Below are 16596 nucleotides of genomic sequence, written 5' to 3' on the forward strand. Positions count from 1 at the left end.
TCCGTGCTTCGGGACGTACTTCATGACACACGTGTTACAAGAATATTGAGATATGTTGCCGATTTGGTGATCATTTGAAACTATTGTACTGTAATAGTCAGCACTTCAGCCATCGACATGCACCTGTGCGTTGTGCGACGAAGACGAAGTACGCTGGGCTCGCCGTTGCAAGGTCCTGTCCTCACAGCTCTTCATCTGAGCGTCAATAAACGCCCTATTACAATTGGCGGAGGTGCCGGAAACGATCCCACCCAAACTGGAACTGCGAAGCCGTACACTACCCTCTACGACCGCCATGCAAGACGAGTCCACTTCGACGCTGCCGGCCGTTCCACCCACGATCATGTGTGCTGGCGTCGTGCGCCAGCGTGACCCTTGCCTGTTCAGCGGCACGGCCGATCAAGATGTCGACGACTGGTTGTCATCGTATGAAAGAGTAAGCAGCTACAACAAGTGGGATGACTCATGCAAGCTCAGTAACGTCATATTCTATTTGACGGACCTGGCGAACCTCTGGTTTCGCAACCATGAGGCTGACCTGTCATCTTGGTCGACATTTAAAAAGAATTTCGCGGAAGTGTTCGGCCGCCCGGCAGTGCGTAAGCTTCGTGCCGAACAACGTTTACACGATCGTGTTCAGCGCGCTGATGAGACCTTTACCAGCTACATAGAAGACGTCGTTGATCTCTGCAAACGAGTCGACCCTGCCATGCCGGAAGCACACAAAATCCGCTATATCCTCGAGGGCGTTTCTGAGGACGCCTTCCAGATGCTGGTAGCGAAAGATCCCACCAGCGTTAGTGAACTCGTGAAGCTTTGCCAGAGCTACGACGAGCTCCGCAAGCGGCGCGCTTCTAGGCGCCGCTCCAGTGTGTGCGACGAAGGCGTATCCGCATTAGCCCTGGGTGGTTCGCCAACTTCTGAAGGGAGCCCGCTGAATCAAAAGATCAAAGATTTTATTCGTGAAGAGGTCGCACGTCAGATCTCACTCCTTCCCCATTTTCAAGACTCGGGCCGCCTCGTTCCTGAACTGGCTCCATCTTTGGCCCCTGCTATACGCCGTGTCGTGCAAGAACACGTCGCTGATGTCTTGCCGTCCAACCCCGTGGTGCCGCCTGTGACGGCACCTCTCACGTATGCCCAAGTGACGGCTAGGCCACCACCTTCGCCCACGTCTGGCTCCTATCTGCAGGTCCCTGCCTACCGTTCACCGCCGCATGCTGAGCCTTCATTTCAAGCCCCACCCTCAAGGTTCCGCCCACATCCTATGAAACCTTGGCGTACTACGGAAAACCTTCCGATTTGCTATGCCTGCGGTCGGCCGGGCCATGTTGCGCGCCTTTGTCGCCAGCGCCTCCAACCTTCACAGCCTGACATTCGACTTTACCCGTACGATACCGACTCACGCTCGCAAATGATTCCGCCCGGTTCTCAATTTGTCCCACAAGATCGCCAAACCTATACCACTCGTCGATCACATTCTCCTCGGCGCCGATCGCTTTCTCCAATGCTGCGACGTTCTACCAGCACCGTTGAGGGAAACTAACAGTCGCAGTTCCGGGGGCAAGAACTGCGCTTGTTTCGAATTCCTCAAGTCCTCCATGTCGTCCCGCTAATGTTATCAAAGTTTCTGTAGAAGGCGCCACAGTTCTCGCTCTCGTCGATACCGGTGCAGCCGTCTCCGTCATCAGTGAAGCGCTCTGCCGTCGAATTCGCAATTTCCGACTTTTCGCTCCGCACCGCCTCATCACAGCACATTCACCCCTCCGCATCTTGCACAGCCCGTGTGCTCATTCAAGACGTCTTCTACCCCATCGAGTTTATTGTTCTGCCGAACTGCTCGCATGATATCATCCTCGGATACGATTTTCTATCGACTCATCAAGCCGTTATTGACTGTGCTCGTGCGCAAATTGCCTTCGCCCCCCTCTGTGATGCCCCCTTCTGTGATACCCCTCCCCGCACTGCAAAACTTCTCGTCGCCCATGACACCGACATTCCTCCGTTCTCTGCGGCCCTCGTACCACTGTCTTGTGAGTGGGTAACTCCTTTGACTGTGATTTTTACACCTTCCGAAGCCACCTCCCGTCATCCCTGCCTCCCTTTTCCGTTCGCAGTTCTCGAAATTCAAGACGGCAAGAGTGCACTTTACGCCTCGAACCCATTTTCTTGCCCAGCAGTCCTGCTCCGTGGCGAATGCATTGGACGTCTTGAAGAGCTTGATCCCAGTCATATCACCACTCTTGCTGACTCAACCCCCTCCTTCGACGTTAGTCTGTGCTCTTGCGATGTTGCGACCGCTTCGACGCCCTCCGACGTTTTCCAACATGCTATTGATGCTGATCTTCCACTTGCGCAACGTGATCAACTTGTCGCCCTCTTGCAGAACTTCGCTTCTTCATTCGACTTCCCTCAAACTGACTTGGGCCGCACGTCTGTCGTAGAGCACACCATCGACACCGGTAAACCTGCACCTTTGCGCCAGCGCCCCTATCGCGTGTCGGCTTCGGAGCGCCAAGTAATTGCTGATCATGTGGACGACATGCTCCGTCGTGGTGTCATTCGGCCATCCCACAGTCCCTGGGCGTCTCCAGTTGTGTTGGTACCTAAGAAAGATGGCTCCTTCCGGTTTTGTGTCGACTACCGCCGGCTCAACAAGATCACGCGCAAGGACGTCTATCCTCTGCCACGCATCGATGACGCACTAGACTGCTTGCAGGGCGCCGAGTTTTTCTCCTCGTTGGATTTACGATCTGGCTACTGGCAGGTGCCAATGGCTGACGCTGACCGCTCTAAAACTGCCTTCATCACACCAGATGGATTATATGAATTCAACGTCATGCCCTTTGGGCTTTGCAATGCCTCGGCCACATTTGAACGCCTCATGGACACTGTGCTTCGTGGATTCAAGTGGCGAACCTGTCTTTGCTATCTCGATGATATCGTAGTCTTTTCTACCGATTTTCAATCCCACCTGCTCCGACTGAAGGACGTTCTCACTTGTCTCGCTACCGCCGGCCTCCAACTGAATCTGAAGAAGTGCCGCTTTGCTGCTCGCCGACTAACATTTCTAGGTCATGTCGTTTCTAAGGATGGCATTCTTCCCGATCCCACCAAACTTCGTGCAGTTGCCGAATTCCCACGCCCAAAATCACTGAAGCAGCTACGAAGTTTCATCGGCCTGTGCTCCTACTTTCGCCGCTTCATCTTAAATTTCGCCTCTATTATTGCTCCTCTCATTCAGCTCCTCTCCGGCAGCTCCGACCTCTGCGCATGGACACCTGCTTGTGATGACGCCTTCAACACTTTAGGCCGTCTTTTAGTTTCGCCTCCCATCCTCCGCCACTTCGACCCGAATGCGCCAACTGAGATTCACACTGACGCTAGCGGTATTGGGATAGGCGCCGTTCTCACCCAACGCAAACCTGGTATCCGAGACTATGTGGTGGCGTACGCAAGCCGCACCTTGACCAAGGCAGAGTCCAATTATTCTGTTACGGAAAGAGAATGCTTGGCCATTATTTGGGCCATCGGCGAATTCCGTCCGTATGTCTATGGCCGACCATTTTATGTGGTCACTGATCATCACGCTCTGTGCTGGCTGGCGTCCCTCAAGGACCCGTCCGGCCGCCTTGCTCGCTGGGCTCTTCGCCTCCAAGAGTATGACATTCGTGTCATATATCGCTCAGACCTCAAGCATACTGACGCGGACGCTCTTTCGCGCTCACCGCTGCCTCCCTCTTCGTTGTCTGATGAGATCTGCGCCTACGATTTGTCTTCGCTTGCCACTATCGACATGGCCACGGAACAGCGGCGCGACCCTTGGATATCTACACTTCTGGACTTTCTTTCAAGTCACTCTCCAGGTCGTTTGTCTCGGGCGCTTGCCCGCCAAGCTCACCATTTTTCAATTCGTGAAGGGCTGCTCTATCGCCGCAATTATCTTCACGACGGAAGGAAGTGGCTTTTAGTCATCCCCCATCATCTCCGCGCCGAAATTTGTGCTGCTTTCCATACTGATCCCCAGTGCGCCCACGGCGGAGTGTTGAAAACCTACACGCGCTTGCGTCTACGCTTCTTCTGGCGTGGAATGTACCGCTTTGTCCGCCATTTTGTCCGCTCTTGCCAGTCTTGCCAACGCCGAAAAACTCCTCTCAAGTCCCCTGCTTCGTTGCAGCCGTTGCCCTGTCCTGCCCGTCCGTTTGATCGTGTCGGCATAGATCTATACGGTCCACTTCCTACAACTTCAGCTGGCAACCGCTGGATTATCGTGGCAGTGGATCATCTAACCCGCTACACTGAGACATCATCATTGCCCTCTGCTTCCGCACGCGACGTGGCTGCCTTTATTCTGAAAAACCTGGTTCTTCGCCATGGTGCCCCTCGCGAACTGCTCAGTGACCGCGGACGCGTTTTCTTATCAGACGCTCTTGAGGCTCTCCTGAAAGAATGCCGCATCATACACCGCACCGCTACCTCGTACCACCCTCAGACGAATGGACTTACAGAATGTTTCAACCGCACTCTCGGTGACATGCTGGCTATGTACGTGAACACCGACCATTCCAATTGGGACCAAGTTCTACCGTTTGTTACTTACGCATATAACACCGCGACACAGGCCACTACTGGATTCTCTCCATTCTTTCTCCTTTACGGGCGCGAGCCACCCTGTACTACGGACACACTTTTTCCCTACCGCCCTGACGTTTCCGAATCTTCCCCGCTATCCGATGCCGTCACGTACGCAGAAGAATGCCGTCAGCTCGCCCGCTCTCTCACAACAGAAAATCAGTGGCAACAAAAATACCTCCGTGATACCGGCGAAGCTTCGTCATATCTCCCGAACACACTGGTGTGGCTCTGGGTGCCTTCCACAACCCCTGGCCTTTCAAAGAAGTTTCTTGCTCGCTACCACGGGCCGTATAGGGTCCTCCAGCAAACATCTGCAGTCAACTACGTAGTTGAGCCCGTCACGCCCTCTGCGGACTTGCGTCGCCGTGGTCGTGAAACAGTTCACGTGAACCGATTGAAGCCATTCTATGACCCCGCTGTGCTTTCCGCGCCATAAGTCGCCAGGATGGCTCCTTTTTTTTTACCCGGGGGGAAAATGTACTGTGATAGTCAGCACTTCAGCCATCGACATGCACCTGTGCGTTGTGCGACGAAGACGAAGTACGCTGGGCTCGCCGTTGCAAGGTCCGGTCCTCACAGCTCTCCATCTGAGCGTCAATAAACGCCCTATTACACTATCATCAAATGACGAGCTCACCCATGTGGCGGACCAGATTTTAAATGTTTTTAGCACCTGTTCCAAGAACGTGGATTCACAAATGATTTACCATCTGTCAGGACCTTTAGGCTTCTTGATTTAGAACTGATGTTTTCGTGTGATGGGCACATGTGTTGGAAGTATGCTCCTAGGTTTCAAAAGGCAGCTTTATTCTACGAATACGCCCATTCAAAATTGGTAAAGCGCAGCATTGCAAACCTTTGCTTTACAAATGCTCTTATAAAGAGCTGCCCGCACGTTATGCTCGAAACCTTTTCCGAGCAGGTGAACCGACTTACAGCTCCTGGCTTTCTGCCCTCCCTGCTGGAAGCGGCATCAAGCGATCCCTAACGTTCCAAGGGACTTGGTGATACCTGCTTTAAAAAGGTCAGGCCCTCGACCATCTAGCCAGGACGTCTAAGAGGACTGAAGTGGCGCCACGCCGCACTAAGCCTACAGGAACGTAGACTGCAGGCATGCCTGACCGCACCCTCCATCAGTCGCAGGGGTTCTGCTGCACCCTCCTCATCACCGCCGAACCACAACTATGCGTCCGAGAAGCGTGGCTCCGAGCCGGCATCTCAAGGCATGCCTGACCGTACCCCGCACAAGCCGCAAGGGGCTGCTGCACCCGCGCCATCACCGCCAACCCTTTTCCATACATCTCAGACGCGCACCCCCGAGCCCGCGTCTCAAGTGCCTCCGCCGCTGCCTCATGGCCCGCCAGCTGCGTCGTCTGCTTCAGACTCGCCTCCTCTCCATGAAGTGACGGCAGGCGCCTCTTCTGACCAGCTGGATCTTACAGCTGCTGCACTCTACCCGACCATGGACTTCACTCCATCCCCGGACGACGGCTGGGAAACGGTCGGTGCCACTCGCAATGACGCGAAAGCTGCCAAATCTCTCCTGGACGTAATCCGTCGTCCGGGGATAGAGTGAAGTTTATGGTCGGGTAGAATGCAGCAGCTGTAAGATCCAGCGGGTCAGAAGAGGCGCCTGCCGTCACTTCATGGAGAGGAGGCGAGTCTGAAGCAGACGACGCAGCTGGCGGGCTATGAGTGCTGCGGGAGGCAGTGACTGACAAAAGGCTCCAGTTCCATTTACATTGTTATGTTTCAATGCTAGAAGTATTCTAAACAAAACCGAAATATTTGAAGAATTGCTGTTGCTGTACTCACCAGATTTTGTTGTAATAACTGAAACCTGGCTGCATTCGGATATCCATGACTCAGAAATAGTTCCAAGCTCTTACGCCTTGATCCGCAGAGATCGTGATGGGCGAGGAGGTGGTGTAGCGATGGCAATAAAACAAGACTTTTCTTTCCAAAAAGAATGTGGTATAGCAAATTATTAAAGTGTGTGGTGCACTATTAACGTTCAGGGCAACTTGACTAGTGGGCGGTATATATAGACCACCGAATGCGCCCCTTGATTATCTTCTTGAGATACACGACTTCCTTCATAGCAAAGTTAACGCTCGCACAAAACTCATGCCAACAGGCGATTTAAATTTACCAGGTATCAAATGGACAAACTTAGCAATTGGAAGGAATGAAATTTCAAACTGTGAAAAGCTGCGGGATATAATGCTTAGTTTTTCGCTTTCTCGGGTAGTGAATGAGCCAACGCGCCTCCAAGGACAAGCTATTTCTGTACTAGATCTAGCGTTTGTATCTAGTTTTCGCTGTCCGGAAGTTAGCGTGGAAGGCGGAATTTCTGACCCTAAATTGCTTTTTCCTACTTTTCCTCATCTGCGCCACAACGCTGACCGTAATGAGAGCAATTCTTCAATCATTATCAAAGACTACTGCAGCGCAGATTATGTAGGCATCAAAGATTACCTAGAAACAATTCTCGATAGTTTTGCTTGCACAGATTCCTGCAGTATAAACAACCTGTGGCTACAGGTAAAAAGCGCGATAACACAATGCGGCAAAAATTTTGTACCTACAAGAATAAAACGAACAAAAAGAAAAACCACGTGGATTACACGCACCGCCATTCATCTGAAGCAAAGATTGCAGCGAATGCGTAGAAGGAAGGGAAATCGCGCTCAGATATGCGAACTGGCGAGCAAACTAAAATTGGAAAAACCGCGCGGGATGCATTCTTTTCGACAACTTAATCTAATTTTATTACTAGCGATCCAGGAAAGTTCTGGCGATATTTATCGAACCCTGAACCCCGTTTACCACAAATGGAAAGAGATGGTGCGGTAGTCACAGACCCCTTTCGTCATCGCAAATTCTTTCAATCTATATTTTCAATCTGTTTTTGCACGCGAGCTTGCCACGAGCGCTATCACAAGCGAGCCACAATCACTGATGACAGTTATTGAGATTTGCGACACTAGTATTTGTAACTTGCTTTTGAAGATAGGCGTTAAAAAGACCCCTGGACCCGATAACATCTGAAATACATTTCTGAAGCGATACGCGGAGCAGTTGGCTCCGTTTTCCACAAACGTTTTGCACTTTCCCTTGAAACAGGTGCTCTTCCTTCCGACTGGCTATGTGCAAAGGTTATTCCGGTTCATAAAAGTGGCAGCAGCCTGTCTGTAGACATGTATAGGCCCATCTCACTAACTAGCTGCTGCTGCGAGCTAATGGAGCATATCATCAATAAATCCGTCACAAAGTTTTCGAAGAAAATAACCTAATTTACACCAGACAACACGGTTTTAGAAAAGGACTGTCAACGGTTACCCAGCTGCTGGAAATAACACATGATTTTGCACAAGTGATTGATTCTCAGCTTCAAGTAGTTGCTATACTGATTGACTTCAGGAAAGCATTTGATCGTGTCCTAAACTCTAAATTAACCGAGAAGCTTCGTGCCATTGGCATTAACCCAAAAGTAATAACCTGGATAGGCTCTTACCTCACAGGTCCTATGCAGTACGTGGAAGTAAACAATGCACAATCAGAACGAGTGTTTTTTCCAGGGTCCCACAAGGATCCGTCTTGGGACCGATCCTATTCTTGATCTGTATTAATGATATTCATGGCTGCGCCGAACCTGGGGTGACAATAATGCTCTTCGCTGACGACTGCGTTTTCTACACTGCGGTATGTACACGGGATGACCAATTAAATTTAAATTCTTCTGTAAATAGTATAGCCAAATGGTGTAAATCATGAGGAATGGAAGTTAATATCGACAAAACTTCTTCCATCACAATTACACGTGAAAAAGCGCCTCTTGTATATTCTTACAGTCTATCAGGATGTAACATAACGAGGGCTGATACGGTAAAATATTTAGGCATCTCATTTACCCATAAACTAAGCTGGGGCACTCATATAAATAATACGTGTGCAAAAGCATTCAAACAACTCGGATTTATTCGTAGAAAAATGTCAGGAGCACCTTGTCATGCAAAGCTAAAAGCCTATAATACCCTCATAAGGCCCATCCTTGAGTACGGTAGCATTATCTGGTGCCATCATCAATCACACCTCATTAGAAAAAATTCAAAATAAGGCCCTTCGTTTTATTTTGTCCAGCTACTCACGCCACCATAGTGTATCATCCATGCGAACTAAAGCGGGTATTCCTACCCTTTCTTGTCGACGACGAGTAGCTTCCATGAAATTTCTATACCTTCTTTATAACCATGGAGTCAAAATTGATACAGATCTGTACATCAAGGCATCATATTGCCGCGAAACCTTCAAAACAGTATTTGTTGTTTTTAACAGCCGCCGGCATACAGGCTTATCACTCTGATTCTGGACCGCGTATCAGTTCCGTAATCTTTGTTTGTTAATGCTCTATGTCGCGAGTCACACCTTTATCAGTTTTGTTGTAGCACAAGATGCACCGAGATCTGTCTCGAAGGTTCCGGCCACTCGGGTGTCTTTCCACAATGTTCCAGCCCGTGCTGGTAGCTGTTTGCGACGTTATCTAGATCGTTCTGTGCAGCCTTTAAATTGAGCGTTGACGAGTGTGACGAGCATTCTTTGTTCGACGATCGACGAGCACGTTTGTTTCTATCGCCGCCGCCGAGTTGCTTAGTTCTTTTGCGGGCGCAAGTCAGCCCAAATAAACAGTTTCTTTAGTGCAATCATCGACCCTTCAATTGTGTCGTCGACCTTGTCACCACTACGTGACATCTGGTGGAGGTGCTGCCTTTGATCCTTCAAACGAGGACCAAAGCCGTGTTCCTGTCGCCCTGGAAAACCAGCCTACAGGCCACCGAGCCAGCTGCCGACTTCAAGGCCTACAACCCGAACACGGTCTGCTGCTTGACCCCATTCGATCTCGGAAGGCATCGACGCTGACAATGGCCCAGCCTACAGCACCGGTTATTTTCTTTCAACCCCGGGAGCCCCCCTGCTTCCATGGACTACCGGATGAAGATGCGAGAGATTGGATGGACCTTTTCGACCGTGTGGCAGATTTCAACGGCTGGAATGACGCCGCGAAACTTAGGCAAGTCTACTTTGTTCTTCAAGGACATGCCCGAGTTTGGTTCGAAAATCATGAGGCAACTATGAAGGATTGGGAGACTTTCAAGGAAGTGTTTCTGGCTGCCTTTTCAAGCATCGTCCGAAAGGAAAGAGCCCAGGCCCTCCTTCAGTCAAGACTGCAACTTCCTAACGAATCTGTCCTGGCGTACGTTGAGGAGATGAAGCGCCTCTTTCGCCGCGCCGACCCTAACATGACTGAAGGTGAGAGAGTCAAACTTTTAATGCGAGGCGTCAAAGAATCGCTTTTTGCAAATCTTGTCCGAAATCCGCCAAAAACAGTGGCGGAATTTGAAACGGAACCGCCTGCCATCGAGAAGACGTTGTACACCCGGATGCGCCACTACGAGCGGCCACTTCAGCCAGACTACTCAAGCCACTACCCCTGCGCATCTGCAAGTGGAGAGAACCTTCGTGACCTCATCCGGGAGATCGTGCGAGAAGAGCTCCGCAGAATGCAGCCATCATCGCAACAACCCCAGGTGGCGACGCTCGCGGACGTCGCCCGTGAAGAAGTCCAGCAGGCGCTGGGCGTTCCTGAAGCGACGGCTGCGACTGTTCCAGCACAAGAGGCAACAGCGATGAACTACGCTGGTGCAATACGTCGCCCTCCGCCCCGACGTGATGACTTTCCGAGCCCTCGCCGCTACCGGCCTGTTCCTGAAAACCGCCCCTTGGCTCCCGCCCGCCAAGCCTACCAACGACCAACAAGCCCCAGGAAGTGCGACGCATGGAGGACAGCGAACAACCGCCCATTATGCTTCCACTGCGGTGAGGCCGGCCACATTCTGCGGCACTGCCCGTACCGACGAATCGGTCTCCGCGGATTTGCGGTCGACGCTCCACGACCACGCCCAGGTGAACGACCGCAAGAAATCGACAACTATCTGCGTAGCGGTGAGATTGCGCCACCAAGCCGTCGATTCAGGTCTCCATCGCCGTACAGGGCCCGCTTTGCGTCGCCAAGACGTAACTATGATGATAGTGTGCGCGGAAGGTCCCCAAGCCCCCGTAGGGGAAACTAAGGCAGCAACCTTTGGAGGTAAGGTTGCTCAACGGCGAAAAGAAGAAGATCCTCCGCCGCCGACGACCACTAACGACGACGCAACCATTTCATCGCCGCTCCACACGACGACATCGACGACAACACGACCAGAGTGCAAGCAGACACCGCCGCCCAGCGAAGTAACAATGGTATGCCCCGGCCATGACCTGAAGAAACGACGGAGCCGAGATCGGACACCAAGGCCCACGTGCAATGCGAGGACGCGAACAAGTGACCTTGAAGTTGATGTCGACGGTCGCAGAGTCACTGCCCTAGTAGACACCGGAGCTGACTATTCAGTCATTAGTGGACCGTTAGCCTCTCAGCTAAGAAAAGTTACCACCGCTTATGATGGCTCGCTGATTCGCACAGCAGGTGGCAACCTGATTACTACATCGGGACGATGCACTGCAAGAATAACCGTAAATGGGCGTACTTACCCCACCAGCTTTGTGGTCTTGCAGCAGTGCTCCCGCGACGTGATTTTAGGCATGGACTTCCTAAATGAACATAGGGCTATCATCGACCTGCGATCCAAGCTCATCAAGCTCTCTGCAGGCAAAGCCATTCCTGCTACGACGACGTCGATGCAACACATCCCTCTAAACGTCCTCGACGAAGAATTGAACGTCCCGCTCCGATCAAGCATCGCAGTCTGCGTAGGTAGCGCAAACATCGAAACCGCTGAAGGCATCGTCGAAGGAAATATCCAATTGCTCTTAGAACGAGGTGTCGGCATCGCAAAAGGCATCGCGAAATTCCGGAGAGGTCAAGCTCAGGTGCTGGTAACAAACTTCACCGAAGAATACCGGCATCTCAACAAGGGCACGACGATCGCTTTTCTCGACGAATCAGCAGACCTCAAAGGTGTATTCGCCCTCCTCGACCAAACGCTGGAAGACGCACCGGACCTATTCCGTCAGCCCACATTTGACATCAACCCGGCATTGACCCACAACAGAAAAGACCAGATTCTCAGTCTGCTTCGAAGCTACGGGGAGTGCTTCTCATCGTCATCGAAGGTACGACAGACACCACTGGCCAAGCACCGCATAATAACGGACGAACACACCCGACCTCTGCGCCGAAGCCCTTATCGTGTATCGCCGTGAGAACGCCAGGCCATTCGCGATCAAGTTCAGGAAATGCTGCGTGATGACGTAATCCAGCCATCAAACAGCCCCTGGACGGCACCAGTCGTTTTGGTCAAGAAGAAAGACAGCACACTTCGCTTCTGCGTTGATTACCGCTGCTTGAATAGCATAACAAAGAAGGATGTCTACCCGCTTCCCCGCATCGACGACACTCTCGACCGGCTCTGCAATGCAAGGTACTTCTCATCGATGGACCTGAAGAGCGGATATTGGCAAATTGAGGTCGACGAAAGAGATCGCGAGAAGACCGCATTCATCACACCGGACGGCCTTTATGAGTTCAAGGGGATGCCATTTGGCCTCTGCTCCGCACCAGCCACGTTTCAATGAGTAATGGACACAGTCCTGGCAGGCCTGAAGTGGCAAATTTGTTCGGTATATTTGGACGACGTTGTTGTCTTCTCGTCAAACTTTGAAGACCACCTAAAACGACTACAGACAGTGCTGGAAGCCATCAAGTCATCGGGGCTAACGCTAAAGGCAGAGAAGTGTCGCTTCGCCTACGAATAACTCCGATTCCTAGGTCACATCGTTAGCAAGGACGGTATTCGCCCAGACCCGGAGAAAACAGCTGCAATCGCACAATTCCCACCGCCTGCCGACAAGAAAGCTGTGCGCCGATTCCTTGGGCTGTGCGCTTATTATCGACGATTTGTCAGAAACTTTTCGCGGATCGCCGAACCGTTGACGCAGCTTACAAAGGCTGACGTACCTTTTAAATGGGAAGCGCCGCAAGGAGAAGTATTACTGGCCGCGACTGCCTGCCGAAGTTTCCCACTACGTGAAGACGTGTCGTGAGTGCCAACGACGCAAGACGCCGCCGATCAAACCAGCGGGACCACTAAACCCCATTCCGCCCCCAATCCTGCCCTTTCAACAAATTGGGATGGATCTCCTCGGCCCCTTTCCATCTTCGTCTATGGGTAACAAGTGGATCATCGTGGCCACTGACTACCTTACCCGTTACGCCGAAGCAAGAGCACTACCAAATGGTACCGCGGCAGAAGTCGCCAAATTTTTTGTCGAACAAATTCTCTTGCGACACGGCGCCCCAGAAGTGCTCATCACGGACAGGGGAACGGTGTTTACGGCAGAGTTGACGCAAGCCATCCTGGAATACAGTCACACAAGCCATCGACGAACAACTGCGTACCATCCCCAGACCAATGGCCTTACGGAGCGCCTGAACAAAACGATCGCGGACATAATCGCTATGTACGTCGACGCTGAACACAAGACCTGGGACACCATCTTGCCGTACGTGATCTTCGCGTATAACACGGCAGTCCAGGAGACGACCAGAGCGACCCCGTTCAAGCTTGTGTACGGTAGGGAGCCCACGACGACGCTCGATGCAATGCTGCCGCACGTAACCAACGAGGACAACCTTGACGTCGCCGCCTACTTGCAGCGTGCAGAGGAAGCTCGACGACTCGCACGGCTGCGTATTAAAGACCAACAGCGCACCGACAGCCGACGATACAATTTACGACGACGCCACGCAGAGTACAATCCAGGAGACCAAGTGTGGGTTTGGACACCAATTCGCCGTCGCGGATTAAGTGAAAAGTTGTTGCGTCGATACTTTGGGCCATACAAAATCCTTCGCCGCGTCGGACCACTGGACTATGAAGTCATTCTCGACGGAAAGTCAGCATCACAACGGCGCCGCGCACGCCCAGAAATTGTACATGTTGTACGACTGAAGCCATATTACGCGCGTTAAAGAATCTGTGGTGTTTAAATTTTACAGTGTTTATGTTTAAGTTTCTTTGTTTTGGAACATCGAGGCGATGTCTTTTTAAGGGGGGAGTAATGCCGCGAAACATTCAAAACAGTATTTGTTGTTTTTAACAGCCGCCGGCATACAGGCTTATCACTCTGATTCTGGACCGCGTATCAGTTCCGTAATCTTTGTTTGTCAATGCTCGATGTCGCGAGTCACACCTTTATCAGTTTTGTTGTAGCACAAGATGCACCGAGATCTGTCTCGAAGGTTCCGGACACTCGGGTGTCTTTTCACAATGTTCCAGCCCGTGCTGGTAGCTGTTTGCGACGTTATCTAGATTGTTCTGTGCAGCCTTTAAATTGAGCGTTGACGAGTGTGACGAGCATTCTTTGTTCGACGATCGACGAGCACGTTTGTTTCTATCGCCGCCGCCGAGTTGCTTAATTCTTTTGCGGGCGCAAGTCAGCCCAAATAAACAGTTTCTTCAGTGCAATCATCGACCCTTCAATTGTGTCGTCGACCTCGTCACCACTACGTGACAATATCATCGTTCGAAGAGGTTAAATCATGGGAAGTGCATCAGACCCATCCCAGCTCGATGCAACGCATACAAATTTTCATTTTTTCCTTCAGCCATGGAAGAATGGAATAGGCTGCCACGATATCTGCTTTGATATTTTTCTTAAAAACGTCGGGTCATATTTTGAGAAGCAAATGGTGCAACCAAAAATCGTTCCTAAAATGTCTTTCGTTATTCACTGCGAGTATTCAGTTTAGGTTTTTATCTTATTAGTACCTATTGCCTAACCTGTTCGTTTATTGTGTCGCTTCCCGGTTCTTTTCTGTGTTTCATATGCGACAAATTGAATGTCCGTTATAGTGTTGCAGTGCGTATGTTTTCCATTGTTTTTTTGCTTTTCCATTTTTTGTTTCTCCCATTAGTTCACCCATTCCTGTAAGAACCTAGCAAGGCTTACAGTGTGACTAAATAAAATAAATAATAAAAAATATTTGTCGGGCTCCAGCTCCTGCCTGCACCCTTTCCCTCGCACCCAGACCTACGAACTGCTTAAAGCTATAATCGATGCTGCCAACCTCTCTGAACGCTACAGTAACGACCTCACCCTCGAGTCCAAGCCAGTGCTGAACCTCGTCTTTCTGAAAACGCATTCTGACCTCACTGCCAGCCTTCTATTGCATATCACCCACATCAACCTCTCCGGTAAGCTCGTGAAAGTCCGTCCCTACCCTGTCTAACCTCCTCTTTCCTGCCTCGGTGTCGTTCATGGTGTCGATCGCGGCCATTCGACCGCCGATCTCATGAAAGACTTAGAGACATACACAGCCGATATCATACCCGCGCGTATGATGGGGTCCACCGAAACAGTACTAATTGCATTTGGTGGTACTGTCATTCCCCGCACTGTTTACTTTCGTCGAGCAGCATTTTGATGCCGCCCTTACAAACCCCGCGTCCCTGCATATACGCGCTGTCTCGAGATTGGCTACCGCGCACAACAGTGCTCCAGTGCCACTGTTAACTACCCCAAGTGCACTTCACCCATCTACCCGCCGCCCTCTGTCCAAGAGTGCAAGCAGCCCTGTTGCCGGCACTGCCAGACAATTGAGCATGCTACTTTCGTATCTATTTGCCCCTACTATTTTTAAGGAATAACAGCGCGGAGACGAAGGACAAGGAAGAAGACAACACCTGCGCTGCTTCTTCCTTGTCCTTCGTCTCCGCGCTGTTATTCCTTAAAAATATGTACCAACTAGCCCAACTTTCCGTGTTATTGCCACTACTATAAAGAGAAAAACAAGGCGTGCACCAATAACGCCTACCAACATCGTGTCAAACTTCGCCATGCCACTCATCCGGCTCCTCCGAAGCCCCCTATAAACGATGGCTATCCTCCTCTTGCAGAGCATGCGTTCATTATCGTCCCGGTTCCTACACAGCAGTAACACAGGCACCTTCCCAACTTCAGCTCGGGTACTCTCCATCTCGTCAATCTCAGACGTGTCCGATTCCCAAGCTTCGTTACTCTCTCCAATCATCTCCACAGTCACTCGTTTCCCACTCGCCCCCTCCTCCGTCCTTCATTGAAGAACGCTTTCATGCCCTCGAACTCCGTGTGGCTAGTTTGGAAGTGGCCATTCGCTCCCTCAAACAAGATCTCAACAGCATCGATCGCCGCCTAGGTGCTCCTGAGGCTCGCATGGATTAGCTACTCACTAAGATAGATTCCAAATTCTCAAACATAGAAAATGTCGTCGCTGACGGTCTCAATTACCATGTCTGACCTTGAGCGCCGCCTCCAACAGCATGAGGAGGCTATCACTGAAATTGATGCCAAATTCAAAAGCCTCAATACTCACGTCAACGTTCAGTTCGAACGCATCCTTAATATGATCTCCACCTTTCAGACGTCACTGCAGACCATTACGGATTCGCTTCCACCTACCGCAAAGAAGCGTGATGGCACGCCACAGAGCAATCAAGTTAGTTAGATGTGAACATGGAGGACCTCCATATAATTCAGTAGAATTGTCGCAATCTCAATACTAACCACACTCCATTACACCAGTATCTCCTTACTCTCCCCTCTCGGCCCCACTTCCTTCTCCTTCAGGAAACTCGCTGCGCTAACGTCCCTGGCTACCGGGCATTTCACTATAGCCACTATAGCCACTTCTATCTACGTTCGCCGTGACCTCTCGGTAGCAGCCCTTGAAATTCCTTCATCTCTCCAATCCTACCTATTGGGCACCCTCTAATATCTTCCTCAGGCAAACCTCAACCTGGCACTGTTGTCCTTCTACACCCCCCCCCCCCCACTCATGCTGCACATTTCACGGCCCTAGGTAAATTTCTTAACACATTGCCCTCTTATACGGCTATACTTCTCTGCGGCGATTTTAATGCC

General features: G+C 51.1%; 1 protein-coding gene across 1 annotated transcript; it reads left to right on the forward strand.

Annotated features, from left to right (window-relative positions):
• Window positions 1–237: 237 nt before the first annotated feature.
• Window positions 238–16319, forward strand: LOC146194020 (uncharacterized). Its single transcript, XM_084600672.1, has 4 exons — window positions 238–1134; window positions 5779–6136; window positions 14726–14891; window positions 16303–16319. The coding sequence occupies exons 1-4, from the start codon at window positions 296–298 to the stop codon at window positions 16317–16319; spliced, it is 1380 nt and encodes a 459-aa protein (XP_084456798.1). The 5' UTR covers window positions 238–295.
• The last annotated feature ends 277 nt before the right edge of the window (window positions 16320–16596 follow it).

The sequence above is a fragment of the Amblyomma maculatum genome, chromosome 4 (genome assembly GCF_055883805.1).
Source record: "Amblyomma maculatum isolate TAMU_Amacu chromosome 4, ASM5588380v1, whole genome shotgun sequence".
In the NCBI taxonomy this organism is placed as follows: domain Eukaryota; kingdom Metazoa; phylum Arthropoda; class Arachnida; order Ixodida; family Ixodidae; genus Amblyomma; species Amblyomma maculatum.

Excerpts from the sequence above, each read along its gene's own strand:
- LOC146194020 (XM_084600672.1), top strand. The coding sequence starts at position 296 with ATGCAAGACGAGTCCACTTCGACGCTGCCGGCCGTTCCACCCACGATC. Across the intron at positions 1,135-5,778 it reads CCTGTGACGGCACCTCTCAC|GGGTTCTGCTGCACCCTCCT; the intron begins GTATGCCCAAGT and ends CATCAGTCGCAG. Across the intron at positions 6,137-14,725 it reads CGGACGACGGCTGGGAAACG|ACCTACGAACTGCTTAAAGC; the intron begins GTCGGTGCCACT and ends CCTCGCACCCAG.